At 53.9% G+C, this 18,798-nt stretch overlaps 1 protein-coding gene across 1 annotated transcript; it reads right to left on the bottom strand.

Moving 5' to 3' along the window:
* Positions 1–1,055: 1,055 nt before the first annotated feature.
* LOC144955518 (AP-1 complex subunit beta-1-like) lies at positions 1,056–17,729 on the bottom strand. Its single transcript, XM_078885710.1, has 6 exons — positions 17,658–17,729; positions 15,187–15,316; positions 11,642–11,726; positions 8,375–8,458; positions 6,320–6,498; positions 1,056–1,396 (listed from the first exon to the last, which is right to left on the bottom strand). The coding sequence occupies exons 1-6, from the start codon at positions 17,726–17,728 to the stop codon at positions 1,322–1,324; spliced, it is 624 nt and encodes a 207-aa protein (XP_078741836.1). The 5' UTR covers position 17,729; the 3' UTR covers positions 1,056–1,321.
* Between the last annotated feature and the right edge of the window lie 1,069 nt (positions 17,730–18,798).

Here is an 18,798-nt window from a genome sequence, read left to right as displayed (position 1 = left end):
TAAACAAGTTGCGCTAAACAAGTTGCGCTAAACAAGTTGCTTGGAAACCCGCGGTTGCTGTGGAAACGGTTTTGCCTGGGACCAGTTGCTAAGAACACGTTGCCAGGAACAAGTTGCTAGGAATCTGTGGTTGCTAGGAAGCCGTGGTTGCTGTGGAAACCGTTGCTAAGAACACGTTGCCAGGAACAAGTTGCTAGGAATCTGTGGTTGCTAGGAAGCCGTGGTTGCTGTGGAAACCGTTGCTAAGAACACGTTGCCAGGAACAAGTTGCTAGGAACAAGTTGCTAGGAAACCACGGTTGCTGTGGAAACGGTTTTGCCAGGGACCAGTTGCCAAGAACACGTTGCCAGGAACAAGTTAAGGAACCAGTAACACGTATCAAGTTGCACACAACAGCAAGTTCCTAGGAACAAGTTGCCAGGAACCAGTTGCAAGGGACCCGCGGTTGCTGTGGAAACAGTTGCCAGGAACAAGTTGCCAGGAACAAGTTTCAAGGAACCCACGGTTGCTGTGGAAACAGTTGCCAGGAACAAGTTGCCAGGAACCAGTTTCAAGGAACCCACGGTTGCTGTGGAAACAGTTGCAAGGAACAAGTTGCCAGGAACAAGTTGCCAGGAACAAGTTGCAAGGAACAAGTTTCAAGGAACCCACGGTTGCTGTGGAAACAGTTGCAAGGAACAAGTTGCCAGGAACAAGTTGCCAGGAACAAGTTGCAAGGAACAAGTTTCAAGGAACCCACGGTTGCTGTGGAAACAGTTGCAAGGAACAAGTTGCCAGGAACAAGTTGCCAGGAACAAGTTGCAAGGAACAAGTTTCAAGGAACCCACGGTTGCTGTGGAAACAGTTGCAAGGAACAAGTTGCCAGGAACAAGTTGCCAGGAACAAGTTGCAAGGAACCAGTTTCAAGGAACCCACGGTTGCTGTGGAAACAGTTGCAAGGAACAAGTTGCCAGGAACAAGTTGCCAGGAACAAGTTTCAAGGAACCCACGGTTGCTGTGGAACAAGTTGCCAGGAACAAGTTGCCAGGAACAAGTTGCCAGGAACAAGTTGCCAGGAACAAGTTGCCAGGAACAAGTTGCAAGGAACCAGTTTCAAGGAACCCACGGTTGCTGTGGAAACAGTTGCAAGGAACAAGTTGCCAGGAACAAGTTGCCAGGAACAAGTTGCAAGGAACCAGTTTCAAGGAACCCACGGTTGCTGTGGAAACAGTTGCCAGGAACAAGTTGCCAGGAACAAGTTGCATGTAACAAGTTGCACGCAACAGCAAGTTGCCAGGAACCAGTTGCAAGGGACCCAAGTTGCTATGGTCACGTGACTCTCCTAGTTGCTGAGGAGGGAGTCGATGGACTGAGCCACGCAGGGAGCCAGTTCGGGTGAAGTGGAGCGTACCACCATCTACGCACAGAGGGGGGGGGGGGTGGGAGAAACCATTAGACTGGTGGAGGGGGGGGTGGAGTGTACCACCATCTACACACAGAGGGGGGGGGTGGGGGTGGGAGAAACCATTAGACTGGTGGGGGGGGGGGGGTGGAGTGTACCACCATCTACACACAGAGGGGGGGGGTGGGGGTGGGAGAAACCATTAGACTGGTGGAGGGGGGGGGTGGAGTGTACCACCATCTACACACAGAGGGGGGGGGGGGGGGTGGGAGAAACCATTAGACTGGTGGAGGGGGGGGGTGGAGTGTACCACCATCTACACACAGAGGGGGGGGGTGGGGGTGGGAGAAACCATTAGACTGGTGGGGGGGGGGGGGTGGAGTGTACCACCATCTACACACAGAGGGGGGGGGGGGGGTGGGAGAAACCATTAGACTGGTGGAGGGGGGGGTGGAGTGTACCACCATCTACACACAGAGGGGGGGGGTGAGGGTGGGAGAAACCATTAGACTGGTGGGGGGGGGGGGGGTGGAGTGTACCACCATCTACACACAGAGGGGGGGGGGTGGGGGTGGGAGAAACCATTAGACTGGTGGGAAGGGGGGGGTGGAGTGTACCACCATCTACACACAGAGGGGGGGGGGGGGGTGGGAGAAACCATTAGACTGGTGGGGGGGGGGTGGAGTGTACCACCATCTACACACAGAGGGGGGGGGGGGTGGGAGAAACCATTAGACTGGTGGGGGGGGGGTGGAGTGTACCACCATCTACACACAGAGGGGGGGGGGTGGGGGTGGGAGAAACCATTAGACTGGTGGGGGGGGGGGTGGTGGAGTGTACCACCATCTACACACAGAGGGGGGGGAGGTGGGGGTGGGAGAAACCATTAGACTGGTGGGGGGGGGGGGGTGGAGTGTACCACCATCTACACACAGAGGGGGAAGAGGTGGGGGTGGGAGAAACCATTAGACTGGTGGGGGGGGGGGGGGGTGGAGTGTACCACCATCTACACACAGAGGGGGGGGGTGGGAGAAACCATTAGACTGGTGGGGGGGGGTGGTGGAGTGTACCACCATCTACACACAGAGGGGGGGGAGGTGGGGGTGGGAGAAACCATTAGACTGGTGGGGGGGGGTGGTGGAGTGTACCACCATCTACACACAGAGGGGGGGGAGGTGGGGGTGGGAGAAACCATTAGACTGGTGGGGGGGGGTGGTGGAGTGTACCACCATCTACACACAGAGGGGGGGGGAGGTGGGGGTGGGAGAAACCATTAGACTGGTGGGGGGGGGGTGGAGTGTACCACCATCTACACACAGAGGGGGGGGAGGTGGGGGTGGGAGAAACCATTAGACTGGTGGGGGGGGGGGGGTGGTGGAGTGTACCACCATCTACACACAGAGGGGGGGGGAGGTGGGGGTGGGAGAAACCATTAGACTGGTGGGGGGGGGGGGGGTGGAGTGTACCACCATCTACACACAGAGGGGGGGGAGGTGGGGGGTGGGAGAAACCATTAGACTGGTGGGGGGGGGGGGTGGAGTGTACCACCATCTACACACAGAGGGGGGGGGGGGGTGGGGGTGGGGGTGGGAGAAACCATTAGACTGGTGGGGGGGGGTGGTTGAGCGTACCACCATCTACACACAGAGAGGGGGGGGGGTGGGGGTGGGAGAAACCATTAGACTGGTGGGGGGGGGGTGGAGTGTACCACCATCTACACACAGAGGGGGGGGGGTGGGAGAAACCATTAGACTGGTGGGGGGGGGGGGTGGTGGAGTGTACCACCATCTACACACAGAGGGGGGGGGGGGGTGGGGGTGGGGGTGGGAGAAACCATTAGACTGGTGGGGGGGGGTGGTGGAGTGTACCACCATCTACACACAGAGGGGGGGTGGGTGGGTGGGAGAAACCATTAGACTGGTGGGGGGGGGGGGTGGAGTGTACCACCATCTACACACAGAGGGGGGGTGGGAGAAACCATTAGACTAGTGGAGGGGGGGGGGTGGAGTGTACCACCATCTACACACAGAGGGGGGGTGGGAGAAACCATTAGACTAGTGGAGGGGGGGGGTGGAGTGTACCACCATCTACACACAGAGGGGGGGTGGAGTGTACCATCATCTACACAGGGGGGGGGGTGGAGTGTACCATCATCTACACAGGGGGGGGTGGAGTGTACCATCATCTACACAGGGGGGGGGGTGGAGTGTACCATCATCTACACAGGGGGGGGGGGGTGGAGTGTACCATCATCTACACAGGGGGGGGGGGTGGAGTGTACCATCATCTACACAGGGGGGGGGTGGAGTGTACCATCATCTACACAGGGGGGGGGGGGTGGAGTGTACCATCATCTACACAGGGGGGGGGGGGTGGAGTGTACCATCATCTACACAGGGGGGGGGGGGGTGGAGTGTACCATCATCTACACAGGGGGGGGGGGGTGGAGTGTACCATCATCTACACAGGGGGGGAGTGGAGTGTACCATCATCTACACAGGGGGGGGGGGGGTGGAGTGTACCACCATCTACACAGGGGGGGGGTGGAGTGTACCATCATCTACACAGGGGGGGGTGGAGTGTACCATCATCTACACAGGGGGGGGTGGAGTGTACCATCATCTACACAGGGGGGGGGTGGAGTGTACCATCATCTACACAGGGGGGGGTGGAGTGTACCATCATCTACACAGGAGGGGGGTGGAGTGTACCATCATCTACACAGGGGGGGGGGGGGGGGGAGTGTACCACCATCTACACAGGGGGGGGGTGGAGTGTACCATCATCTACACAGGGGGGGGGTGGAGTGTACCATCATCTACACAGGGGGGGGTGGAGTGTACCATCATCTACACAGGGGGGGAGTGGAGTGTACCATCATCTACACAGGGGGGGGGGTGGAGTGTACCATCATCTACACAGGGGGGGGGTGGAGTGTACCATCATCTACACAGGGGGGGGTGGAGTGTACCATCATCTACACAGGGGGGGGGTGGAGTGTACCATCATCTACACAGGGGGGGGGTGGAGTGTACCATCATCTACACAGGGGGGGAGTGGAGTGTACCATCATCTACACAGGGGGGGAGTGGAGTGTACCATCATCTACACAGGGGGGGGTGGAGTGTACCATCATCTACACAGGGGGGGAGTGGAGTGTACCATCATCTACACAGGGGGGGGGTGGAGTGTACCACCATCTACACAGGAGGGGGAGTGGAGTGTACCATCATCTACACAGGGGGGGGGTGGAGTGTACCATCATCTACACAGGGGTGGAGTGTACCATCATCTACACAGGGGGGGGGGTGGAGTGTACCATCATCTACACAGGGGGGGGGTGGAGTGTACCATCATCTACACAGGGGGGGGTGGAGTGTACCATCATCTACACAGGGGGGGGGTGGAGTGTACCATCATCTACACAGGGGGGGGGTGGAGTGTACCATCATCTACACAGGGGGGGGGGGGAGGTGGAGTGTACCATCATCTACACAGGGGGGGGGTGGAGTGTACCATCATCTACACAGGGGGGGGGTGGAGTGTACCATCATCTACACAGGGGGGGGGGTGGAGGGAGAGACATTAGACTGGGGGAGGTGGAGTGTGGTAGGGTTGTTGTTGTTGTTGTGGTGACGCTGGTAGTTGTGGTTACAGTTGTGCTGGTTGTTGGGGTTGTTGCGGTTGTTGCGGTGATGGTTGTGGTCGTGGTGGTCGTTGTTTGATGAGGTCGTTGTTTGATGAGGTCGTTGCTGTGGTGGTTGTGGTTGTTGCCAATGTTGTGGTTGTTGTTGTGGTTGTTGCGATGGTTGTGGCGGTGGTTGTTGTTGTGGTTGTGGTTGTTGCGGTGGTCGTTGCGGTGGTCGTTGCAGTGGTTGTTGTTGTAGTTGTGGTTGTGGCGGTGGTTGTTGCAGTTGTGGTTGTGGTTGTGGCGGTGGTCGTTGTCGTGGTTGTTGTTGTAGTTGTGGTTGTGGTTGTTGCGGTGGTTGTTGTTGTGGTTGTGGCTCTAGCTGTGGTGATGGCTGCAGTTGCATTTGTGGTTGTTGCTGTGGTTGTTGCTGTGGTCGTTGCGGTGCTTGTGCTTGTGGCTATGGTTGTGGCTGTGGTTGTGGCGGTGGCAGCTGTGGTTGTTGTTGTGGTCGTTGCGGTGCTTGTGGCTATGGTTGTGGCTGTGGTTGTGGCGGTGGCTGTGGTTGTTGCGGTGCTTGTGGCTATGGTTGTGGCTGTGGTTGTGGCGGTGGCTGTGGTTGTTGTTGTGGTCGTTGCGGTGGTTGTGCTTGTAGCTATGGTTGTGGCTGTGGTTGTGGCGGTGGCTGTGGTTGTTGCTGTGGTCGTTGCGGTGCTTGTGGCTATGGTTGTGGCTGTGGTTGTGGCGGTGGCTGTGGTTGTTGTTGTGGTCATTGCGGTGCTTGTGCTTGTGGCTATGGTTGTGGCTGTGGTTGTGGCGGTGGCTGTGGTTGTTGCTGTGGTCGTTGCGGTGGTTGTGCTTGTGGCTATGGTTGTTGTTGTGGTTGTGGCGGTGGCTGTGGTTGTTGCTGTGGTCGTTGCGGTGCTTGTGGCTATGGTTGTGACTGTGGTTGTGGCGGTGGCTGTGGTTGTTGTTGTGGTCGTTGCGGTGGTTGTGCTTGTAGCTATGGTTGTGGCTGTGGTTGTGGCGGTGGCGGCTGTGGTTGTTGTTGTGGTCGTTGCGGTGCTTGTGCTTGTAGCTATGGTTGTGGCTGTGGTTGTGGCGGTGGCGGCTGTGGTTGTTGCTGTGGTCGTTGCGGTGCTTGTGCTTGTGACTATGGTTGTGGCTGTGGTTGTGGCGGTGGCTGTGGTTGTTGCTGTGGTCGCTGCGGTGCTTGTGCTTGTGGCTATGGTTGTGGCTGTGGTTGTGGCGGTGGCGGCTGTGGTTGTTGTTGTGGTCGTTGCGGTGGTTGTGGCTGTAGCTGCCCTCACCGCGACCGCCCCTGTGGCCAGCTGTCCCGGCAGCTGCCCCCCCCCTCGCAGCTGTGCGAGCACCCAGAGGCCCCCGCTGGTCTTCATGGAGACGCTCACCAGCGTGGAGGAGCCGTCGGTGTTGACGCGAGAAGCCACGACGTGCACGTTGGCACAAGCCAGGCGCGCGCACACAGCCTCTGTGTACACACACACACACGCAGATAGATACACACACAGATAGACACACACACAGATATACACACACACAGCGTCTGTGTACACACACACACACACACGCAGATAGACACACACACAGCGTCTGTGTACACACACACACACACAGATAGACACACACGCAGATAGACACACACACAGCGTCTGTGTACACACACACACACAGATAGACACACACGCAGATAGACACACACACAGCGTCTGTGTACACACACACACACATATACATATATATATAGACACACAGTTACACACACAGATAGACACACACACACAGCCTCTGTGTATACACACATATACATATATATATAGACACACAGTTACACACACACACACAGCCTCTGTGTACACACACACACAGATAGACACACACACACACACAGATAGACACACACACAGATACACACACACACACACACAGCGTCTGTGTACACACACACACACACAGATATACACACACACAGATAGACACACACACAGCCTCTGTGTACACACACACACACACAGAGATAGACACACACACAGATAGACACACACATATACACACTTACACACACACAGCGTCTGTGTACACACACACACACAGATATACACACACACAGATAGACACACACGCAGATATACACACACACAGCCTCTGTGTACACACACACACACACACAGATAGACACACACAGATATACACACACACAGCGTCTGTGTACACACACACACACACAGCGTCTGTGTACACACACACACATATACAGATGTATAGACACACACATACAGATATATACACACACACACACAGCGTCTGTGTACACACACACACAGCGTCTGTGTACACACACACACAGCGTCTGTGTACACACACACACAGCGTCTGTGTACACACACACACAGCGTCTGTGTACACACACACGCACAGATGTATACACACACGCACAGATATACACACACAGGTACACAGTTACACACACAGAGGTACACTGGTATACACAGGTCCACACAGTTACACAGACACACACACAAATGTGCACACACACACAAAGACATAGACACACACACACAAAGACGCACACGCACACGTGCACACACAAAGACACACACACACACAAAGACACACACGCACACATGCACACACAAAGACACACAAAGACACACACACAAAGACACACACACAAAGACTCACACCAAGACACACACACAAAGACAGACACACATGCACACACACACAGACAGACACGTGCACACACACAAAGACGCACACGTGCGCACACACAAAGACACACACATGCACACACAAAGACACACACACACAAAGACACACACACACAAAGACACACACACACAAAGACACAAACACACACACGTGCACACACACACACACGTGCACACACAAAGACACACACGCACACACGCACACACAAAGACACACAAAGAAACAAACACACACACAAAGACTCACAAAGACAGACACACGTGCACACACACAAAGACGCACACACAAAGACGCACACACAAAGACGCACACACAAAGACACACACAGACACAAGTGCACACACAAACATGAACACACCCACGTGCACACACAAAGACACACACACAGACACACACACGTGTACAAAGACACACACAAAGACACACACACAGACACACACACGTGTACAAAGACACACACAAAGACACACAAACATAAACACACACACACACGTGCACACACACACACAGACACACAAAGACACACACACACAGACACACACAAAGACAAAGGTTCCCCATGCAGCCCTCGCCACAGGCCGCTGTGAGGGTCAAGGTTCACTGCTGTGCGGGGTGGGGGGGGTGCCTCTGTCGACCTGTGGGCAGGGCGCAGCTGAAGTGGTGGTGGAACTCCGCCTCAGGCGGGACTTGGTTCCACAGCGAGTGGAAGGCCTGTTCCTCTACACACACACACAGACACACACACAGACACACACAGAGTTACACAGTTACACACACACAGACACACACACAGTTACACACACACAGAGACACACAGAGTTACACAGTTACACACACACACGCAGTTACACACAGTTACACACACACAGTTACACACACAGACACAGTTACACACACACAGAGACACACAGAGTTACACACAGTTACACACACACAGAGACACACAGAGTTACACAGTTACACACACACACGCAGTTACACACAGTTACACACACACAGTTACACAGACACAGTTACACACAGACACAGTTACACACACACACAGTCACACACACAGTCACACACACACAGTTACACACAGTTACACACACAGACACAGTTACACACACACAGTTACACACACAGACACAGTTACACACACACAGACACACACAGAGTTACACACACACAGAGACACACAGAGTTACACAGTTACACACACACAGACACACACAGAGTTACACAGTTACACACACACAGACACACACAGAGTTACACAGTTACACACACACACGCAGTTACACACAGTTACACACACACACAGTTACACACACACAGACACACACAGAGTTACACAGTTACACACACAGACACAGTTACACACAGTTACACACACACAGTTACACACACAGACACAGTTACACACACACAGTCACACACACACAGTCACACACACACAGTTACACACACAGACACACACAGAGTTACACAGTTACACACACAGACACAGTTACACACAGTTACACACACACAGTTACACACACAGACACAGTTACACACACACAGTCACACACACACAGTCACACACACACAGTTACACACACAGACACACACAGAGTTACACAGTTACACACACAGACACAGTTACACACAGTTACACACACACAGTCACACACACACAGTCACACACACACAGTTACACACAGTTACACACAGTTACACACACACAGTTACACAGTTACACACACACACACACACAGTTACACACACACAGACACAGTCACACACACAGACACACAGTTACACACACAGACACACAGTTACACACAGTCACACACACAGACACAGACAGTTACACACAGACACACACACACACAGACAGTTACGCACAGACACACACACAGACACACAGTGACACACACAGTGACACACACACACAGACAGTTACGCACAGACACACACACAGACACACAGTGACACACACAGTGACACACACACACAGTCACACACACAGTCACACACAAACACACAGTTACACACACAGTCACACACACAGACACAGACAGTTACACACAGACACACACACACACACAAAGACAGTTACACACAGACACACACACAGACACACACAGTGACACACACACAGTGACACACACACAGTGACACACACACAATGACACACACACACACACACAGTCACACACACAGTGACACACACACACACAGTCACACACACAGTCACACACACAGTCACACACACACACACAGGCCAGTTACATTCGTGGTGGGTGGGGAGTGGTGGTGGTGGTGGTAGTGGTGGGTAGTAGTGCTGGTGGTGGTGGGTAGTGGTGGTAGTGGTGGGTGGTGGAAGTAGTGGTGGTGGTAGTGGTAGTAGTGGTGGTGGGTGGTGGTGGTAGTGGGTGGTGGTGGGTGGAAATGAGTGTCTGAAAACCCCTAATGGAGCATCTTTGCCGGTTAATAACATTCAGGCTGGCCTGCCTACGATCCATCCTGGGTTTAACCTGCAGGCTGGATTGTGTGAGGAGCTCACAAATCCATGAAAGATCTGGACAAAGTCCCATCGGTGAGCTCCTCCGGCAGGCAAGGCTGCGTTGGCTGGGCCATGTAGCCCGCATGCCCAGCCACCGCATGCCTAAACAGCTTTTGTTAATTCTAGATTTGAAGCTTTCGTGACTGCAAGGAATCATCTTCTTAGGTTTTTTCGGTAAAGTCACGTAGGTAAAACATCAAAATGAATGAAAATAAAATAAAATCAAAAATCACGACGTTTCGGAGGCAACACAGGTCTCCGTCATCAGGTGGGACCTTCACAGCCAGATTAGCTGCATCAAGTGAGGCAATGATTCAAGATGTAATCCCTTAAAAGCGAGTTGAGGGGGGGAGGAGAGGGAGGGGGGAGCTCATCAGACTATGGTAGCCAATGAATGGAACGTATCGGGAGGGAGGGGGGGCGAGGCCAAAAGGGTGGGCGACGGCGTGCAAGCGATTGTGCGCAAGCGGCCAATTACTGCACACGCCAACACAATGGAGCGATTGCGCGCAATCGCTCCATTGTGTTGGCGTGTGCAGTAATTGGCCGCTTGCGCACAATCGCTTGCACGCCGTCGCCCACCCTTTTGGCCTCGCCCCCCCTCCCTCCCGATACGTTCCATTCATTGGCTACCATAGTCTGATGAGCTCCCCCCCTCCCTCTCCTCCCCCCCTCAACTCGCTTTTAAGGGATTACATCTTGAATCATTGCCTCACTTGATGCAGCTAATCTGGCTGTGACGGTCCCACCTGATGACGGAGACCTGTGTTGCCTCCGAAACGTCGTGATTTTTTATTTTATTTTCATTCATTTTGATGTTTTACCTACGTGATTTTACCGAAAAAACCTAAGAAGCTTTTGTTCAGCCGGATCGAGGGGGCTAAACGGGCGCGGCACGGGCTAGAGAAGAGATGGAGTGATGTGGTACAGGAGGATGTGGAGCTGAGTGGATTTGCCGATGACTGGTACCAGCGGTGTCAAGATCGGCCTCTGTGGAGGAGGCTCGTGAAGGACGCTACTGGGCAGTTGGAGGCAGTCGCCCTCCAACAACAACGGAGGGCGGAGGAGCGACGCTCACAACAACGAGCGGAGCGCCGGGTGGCTAAAGCACAGCAAGTTGGCACAGTAGGGGGCACAGGTGGTGCATCAGCCAGTCATCTCGGTCATCTCGGTCAGTCAACCCGTGGCACCTGCTGGGTCTGCCCCGTGACCTCCTGCCAGCGGGCGTTCGACACTTCACGTGGCCTCAGGGTGCACATGGCCTGGCACAAGCGTCGTGGTGACGTCACCGCCACTTAGTGGCGAATGGAGGTTGTTGTTGTATATGAGAGTATATATATGAGTGTGTATACGAGTGAGTGTGTGGTCCCACCAAGAGCTCCATCCTCCGTGAAGAGGATGTGGATTGGCACCAAGGCGCTGAAGTAAAACACATCCAGGTTGTTCTTCACAGCTACCTGCACACACACACACAGTTACACACACACACACACTCAGTTACACACACACACACACAGTTACACACACACACACACAGTTACACACACACACACACACAGTTACACACACACACACACACAGTTACACACACACACACACAGTTACACACACACACACACAGTTACACACACACACACAGTTACACACACACACTCTCAGTTACACACACACACACACAGTTACACACACACACACACAGTTACACACACACACACACAGTTACACACACACACACACAGTTACACACACACACACACAGTTACACACACACACACACAGTTACACACACACACACACAGTTACACACACACACACACAGTTACACACACACACACACAGTTACACACACACACACACAGTTACACACACACACAGTTACACACACACACACACACAGTTACACACACACACACACAGTTACACACACACACACAGTTACACACACACACACACACAGTTACACACACACACACACACAGTTACACACACACACACACACAGTTACACACACACAGTTACACACACACAGTTACACACACACACACACACAGTTACACACACACACACACACACAGTTACACACACACACAGTTACACACACACACACACAGTTACACACACACACACACAGTTACACACACACACACACAGTTACACACACACACACACAGTTACACACACACACACACACAGTTACACACACACACACAGTTACACACACACACACAGTTACACACACACAGTTACACACACACACACAGTTACACACACACACACAGTTACACACACACACACAGTTACACACACACACACAGTTACACACACACAGTTACACACACACACACAGTTACACACACACACACACACAGTTACACACACACACACACACACAGTTACACACACACACACAGTTACACACACACAGTTACACACACACAGTTACACACACACACACAGTTACACACACACACAGTTACACACACACACACACACAGTTACACACACACAGTTACACACACACAGTTACACACACACACACACAGTTACACACACACAGTTACACAGTTACACACACACAGTTACACAGTTACACACACACAGTTACACACACACACACACAGTTACACACACACACACACAGTTACACACACACACACACAGTTACACACACACACACACACACAGTTACACACACACACACAGTTACACACACACACAGTTACACACACACACACAGTTACACACACACACACAGTTACACACACACACAGTTACACACACACACAGTTACACACACACACACACACACACAGTTACACACACACACACACACACAGTTACACACACACACACACACAGTTACACACACAGAGTTACACACACACACAGTTACACAGTGACACAGTTACACAGTGACACACACACACAGTGACACACACACACAGTTACACACACACAGTGACACACACACACAGTTACACACACACACAGTGACACACACACACACAGTGACACACACACACAGTTACACACACACACAGTTACACACACACACAGTGACACACACACACAGTGACACACACACACAGTGACACACACACACAGTTACACACACACACACACAAAGTGACACACACATACAAACACAGTTACACACACAGAATTACACACACACACACACACAGTGACACACACACACACAGTTACACACACACACATACATACAAACACACAGTTACACACACACACAGTGACACACACACAAACACACAGTGACACACACACACACACACACAGTGACACACACACACAGTTACACACACACACATACATACAAACACACAGTTACACACACACACAGTGACACACACACAAACACACAGTGACACACACACAAACACACAGTGACACACACACACACAGTGACACACACACAGTTACACACACACACACAGTGACACACACACACACAGTTACACACACACACAGTGACACACACACACACAGTTACACACACACACAGTTACACACACACACAGTTACACACACACAGTTACACACACACAGTTACACACACACACACAGTGACACACACACACACAGTTACACACACACACAGTTACACACACACACACAGTTACACACACACACACAGTTACACACACACACACACAGTTACACACACACACACACATACAAACACACAGTTACACACACACACATAGAAACACACAGTGACACACACACACACACAGTGACACACACACACAGTTACACACACACAGTTACACACACACACATACAAACACACAGTTACACACACACATACAAACACACAGTGACACACACACACACAGTGTACACACACACCAGGAGTCTATGAGTGAGTGGTAGTCTCTACCAGCCGTGCAGTAGTCTGTACCAGGAGTCTATGAGTGAGTGGTAGTCTCTACCAGGCGTGTAGTAGTCTGCACCAGGAGTCTATGAGTGAGTGGTAGTCTCTACCAGCCGTGTAGTAGTCTGCACCAGGAGTCTATGAGTGAGTGGTAGTCTCTACCAGCCGTGTAGTAGTCCGCACCAGGAGTCTATGAGTGAGTGGTAGTCTCTACCAGGTGTGTAGTAGTCCGCACCAGGAGTCTATGAGTGAGTGGTAGTCTCTACCAGGTGTGTAGTAGTCTGCACCAGGAGTCTATGAGTGAGTGGTAGTCTCTACCAGCCGTGTAGTAGTCTGTACCAGGAGTCTATGAGTGAGTGGTAGTCTCTACCAGGTGTGTAGTAGTCTGTACCAGGAGTCTATGAGTGAGTGGTAGTCTCTACCAGGCGTGTAGTAGTCCGCACCAGGAGTCTATGATTGAGTGGTAGTCTCTATCAGCCGTGTAGTAGTCTGCACCAGGAGTCTATGAGTGAGTGGTAGTCTCTACCAGCCGTGTAGTAGTCTGCACCAGGAGTCTATGAGTGAGTGGTAGTCTCTACCAGCCGTGTAGTAGTCTGTACCAGGAGTCTATGAGTGAGTGGTAGTCTCTACCAGGCGTGTAGTAGTCCGCACCAGGAGTCTATGAGTGAGTGGTAGTCTCTACCAGCCGTGTAGTAGTCTGCACCAGGAGTCTATGAGTGAGTGGTAGTCTCTACCAGCCGTGTAGTAGTCTGTACCAGGAGTCTATGAGTGAGTGGTAGTCTCTACCAGGTGTGTAGTAGCCTGCACCAGGAGTCTATGAGTGAGTGGTAGTCTCTACCAGCCGTGTAGTAGTCTGTACCAGGAGTCTATGAGTGAGTGGTAGTCTCTACCAGCCGTGTAGTAGTCTGTACCAGGAGTCTATGAGTGAGTGGTAGTCTCTACCAGCCGTGTAGTAGTCTGTACCAGGAGTCTATGAGTGAGTGGTAGTCTCCACCAGGAGGAGGAGGGGGTGTGCGCCTTGCCTGAAGGTTGTTTAGGGGTTCCATGTGCATCACGGGGCCCAGGGTGGAGAGCGGCAGCGCCAACTCTCTCGTCTGATTGGGCAGGAGCGGTGAGGGAACTTGCAGCGGGGCGCTGGGAACCAACCCAAAGCTGTGCCCCACGCACAAAAGCAAAGGTCACCCGTGTAGCCTCCAACAGACTGCAGGGGGGCAAGTGACGTTAGGAGTAGCGAGTAGAAGATGGGGGAGTCGGGGAGGATGTGGGTGTCGCCTGGGCCTCATGGCGCGGTTGTTGAGCGTCAGGTGCATGTGGGGGGCTGAGTGAGTGGGTGGGTTGGTGAGTGAGTGAGTGAGTGCATGAGTGGGTGAGTGGCTGAGTCAGTGAGTGGGTGAGTGAGTGAGTGGCTGAGTGAGTGAGTGGCTGAGTGAGTGAGTGGCTGAGTGAGTGAGTGGCTGAGTGAGTGGCTGAGTGAGTGGCTGAGTGAGTGAGTGAGTGGCTGAGTGGGTGGCTTAGTGAGTGAGTGAGGAGTGGGTGAGTGAGTGGGTGAGTGAGTGGGTGAGTGAGTGGATGAGTGGGTGGGTGATTGAGTGGCTGAGTGGCTGAGTGAATGGATGAGTGAGTGAATGGTTGAGTGAGTGGCTGAGTGAGTTAGTGGCTGAGTGAGTGAGTGGCTGAGTGAGTGAGTGGCTGAGTGGCTGAGTGGGTGATTGAGTGGGTGGCTGAGTTAGTGAGTGGCTGAGTGAATGGCTGAGTGAGTGAGTGGCTGAGTGAGTGAGTGGCTGAGTGAGTGAGTGGGTGAGTGAGTGGATTAGTGAGTGAATGAGTGGATGAGTGGGTGGGTGAGTGGGTGAGTGAGTGGATTAGTGAGTGAGTGAGTCGCTGCGTGAGTGAGTGGGTGAGTGAATGGCTGAGTGAGTGAATGGCTGAGTCAGTAAGTGGGTGAGTGAGTGGGTGATTGAGTGGCTGAGTGAATGGCTGAGTAAGTGAATGGTTGAGTGAGTGGCTGAGTGAGTGGCTGAGTGAGTGAGTGGCTGAGTGAGTGAATGAGTGGCTGAGTCAGTGAGTGGCTGAGTGAGTGAATGAGTGGCTGAGTGCATGAGTGGCTGAGTGAGCGAGTGGCTGAGTGAGCGAGTGGCTGAGTGAGCGAGTGGCTGAGTGAGTGGCTGAGTGAGTGGCTGAGCGAGAGGCTGAGTGAGTGGCTGAACGAGTGGCTGAGTGAGTGAGTGGGTGAGTGAGTGGCTGAGTGAGTGAGTGGGTGAGTGAGTGGCTGAGTGAGTGGCTGAGCGAGTGGCTGAGTGAGTGAGTAGGTCGCTGAGCGAGTGGCTGAGCGAGTGGCTGAGTGAGTGGCTGAGTGAGTGAGTGGGTGAGTGAGTGAGTGAGTGGCTGAGCGAGTGGCTGAGTGAGTGAGTGGGTGAGTGAGTGGATTAGTGAGTGAATGAGTGGATGAGTGGGTGGGTGAGTGGGTGAGTGAGTGGATTAGTGAGTGAGTGAGTCGCTGCGTGAGTGAGTGGGTGAGTGAATGGCTGAGTGAGTGAATGGCTGAGTCAGTGAGTGGGTGAGTGAGTGGGTGATTGAGTGGCTGAGTGAATGGCTGAGTAAGTGAATGGTTGAGTGAGTGGCTGAGTGAGTGGCTGAGTGAGTGAGTGGCTGAGTGAGTGAATGAGTGGCTGAGTCAGTGAGTGGCTGAGTGAGTGAATGAGTGGCTGAGTGCATGAGTGGCTGAGTGAGCGAGTGGCTGAGTGAGCGAGTGGCTGAGTGAGCGGCTGAGTGAGTGGCTGAGTGAGTGGCTGAGCGAGAGGCTGAGTGAGTGGCTGAACGAGTGGCTGAGTGAGTGGGTGAGTGAGTGGCTGAGTGAGTGAGTGGGTGAGTGAGTGGCTGAGTGAGTGGCTGAGCGAGTGGCTGAGTGAGTGAGTAGGTGGCTGAGCGAGTGGCTGAGCGAGTGGCTGAGTGAGTGGCTGAGTGAGTGAGTGGGTGAGTGAGTGAGCGAGTGGCTGAGCGAGTGGCTGAGCGAGTGGCTGAGCGAGTGGCTGAGCGAGTGGCTGAGCGAGTGGCTGAGCGAGTGGCTGAGCGAGTGGCTGAGCGAGTGGCTGAGCGAGTGGCTGAGCGAGTGGCTGAGCGAGTGGCTGAGCGAGTGGCTGAGCGAGTGGGTGGGTGAGTGGCTGAGTGAGTGAGTGGCTGAGTGAGTGAGTGGCTGAGTGAGCGAGTGAGTGGCTGAGTGAGCGAGTGGCTGAGTGAGTGAGTGGCTGAGTGAGTGGCTGAGTGAGTGAGTGGCTGAGTGAGTGAGTGGCTGAGTGAGTGAGTGAGTGGCTGAGTGAGTGAGTGGCTGAGTGACTGAGTGGCTGAGTGAGTGGCTGAGCGAGTGGCCGAGTGAGTGGCTGAGCGAGTGGCTGAGTGAGTGAGCGAGCGGCTGAGTGAGCGAGCGAGCGGCTGAGCGATGTGAGCGAGTGGCTGAGCGAGTGAGCGAGCGAGCAGCTGAGTGAGCGAGCGTCACCTGTTCTTGTTGAACTGGATGGCAAAGTCGCTCATGGGCCTCATGGCGCGGTTGCCGAGTGCCAGGTGCATGTGGGGAGCTGAGTGGGTGAGTGGCTGAGTGTGAGTGGGTGAGTGAGTGAGTGGCTGAGTGAGTGAGTGAGTAAGTGGCTGAGTGAGTGAGTGGCTGAGCAAGTGAGTGGCTGAGTGAGCAAGTGGCTGAGTGAGTGGCTGAGTGGCTGAGTGAGTGGCTGAGTGGCTGAGCGAGTGAGTGAGCGAGCGGATGAGTGAGTGGCTGAGTGAGTGGCTGAGCGAGTGGCTGAGCGAGCGAGCGAGCGGCTGAGTGAGCGAGCGTCACCTGTTCTTGTTGAACTGGATGGCAAAGTCGCTCATGGGCCTCATGGCGCGGTTGCCGAGTGCCAGGTGCATGTGGGGGGCTGAGTGGGTGAGTGGCTGAGTGTGAGTGGGTGAGTGAGTGAGTGGCTGAGTGAGTGAGTGAGTAAGTGGCTGAGTGAGTGAGTGGCTGAGCAAGTGAGTGGCTGAGTGAGCAAGTGGCTGAGTGAGTGGCTGAGTGGCTGAGTGAGTGGCTGAGTGGCTGAGCGAGTGAGTGAGCGAGCGGATGAGTGAGTGGCTGAGTGAGTGGCTGAGCGAGTGGCTGAGCGAGCGAGCGAGCGGCTGAGTGAGCGAGCGTCACCTGTTCTTGTTGAACTGGATGGCAAAGTCGCTCATGGGCCTCATGGCGCGGTTGCCGAGTGCCAGGTGCATGTGGGGGATGCCTCCAACGCGCGAAAAGTGACCCTGAACCTCCAGCCCCTTCGCCTTCACCGCCAGTAGCCACATCTAGCGAGGGTGAGGAGGTGAGGGTGAGGAGGCGAGGGTGAGGAGGCGAGGGTGAGGAGGTGAGGAGGTGAGGGTGAGGAGGTGAGGAGGCGAGGGTGAGGAGGCGAGGGTGAGGAGGCGAGGGTGAGGAGGCGAGGGTGAGGAGGCGAGGGTGAGGAGGTGAGGAGGTGAGGGTGAGGAGGTGAGGGTGAGGAGGTGAGGGTGAGGAGGCGAGGGTGAGGAGGCGAGGGTGAGGAGGCGAGGGTGAGGAGGTGAGGGTGAGGAGGCGAGGGTGAGGAGGCGAGGGTGAGGAGGTGAGGAGGTGAGGGTGAGGAGGTGAGGAG

Source organism: Lampetra fluviatilis, unplaced genomic scaffold (assembly GCF_964198595.1).
Source record: "Lampetra fluviatilis unplaced genomic scaffold, kcLamFluv1.1 SCAFFOLD_1304, whole genome shotgun sequence".
NCBI lineage: Eukaryota > Metazoa > Chordata > Hyperoartia > Petromyzontiformes > Petromyzontidae > Lampetra > Lampetra fluviatilis.
The sequence above is the reverse complement of the archived record's forward strand: the minus strand, read 5'-3'. Positions and strand labels throughout refer to the sequence as shown.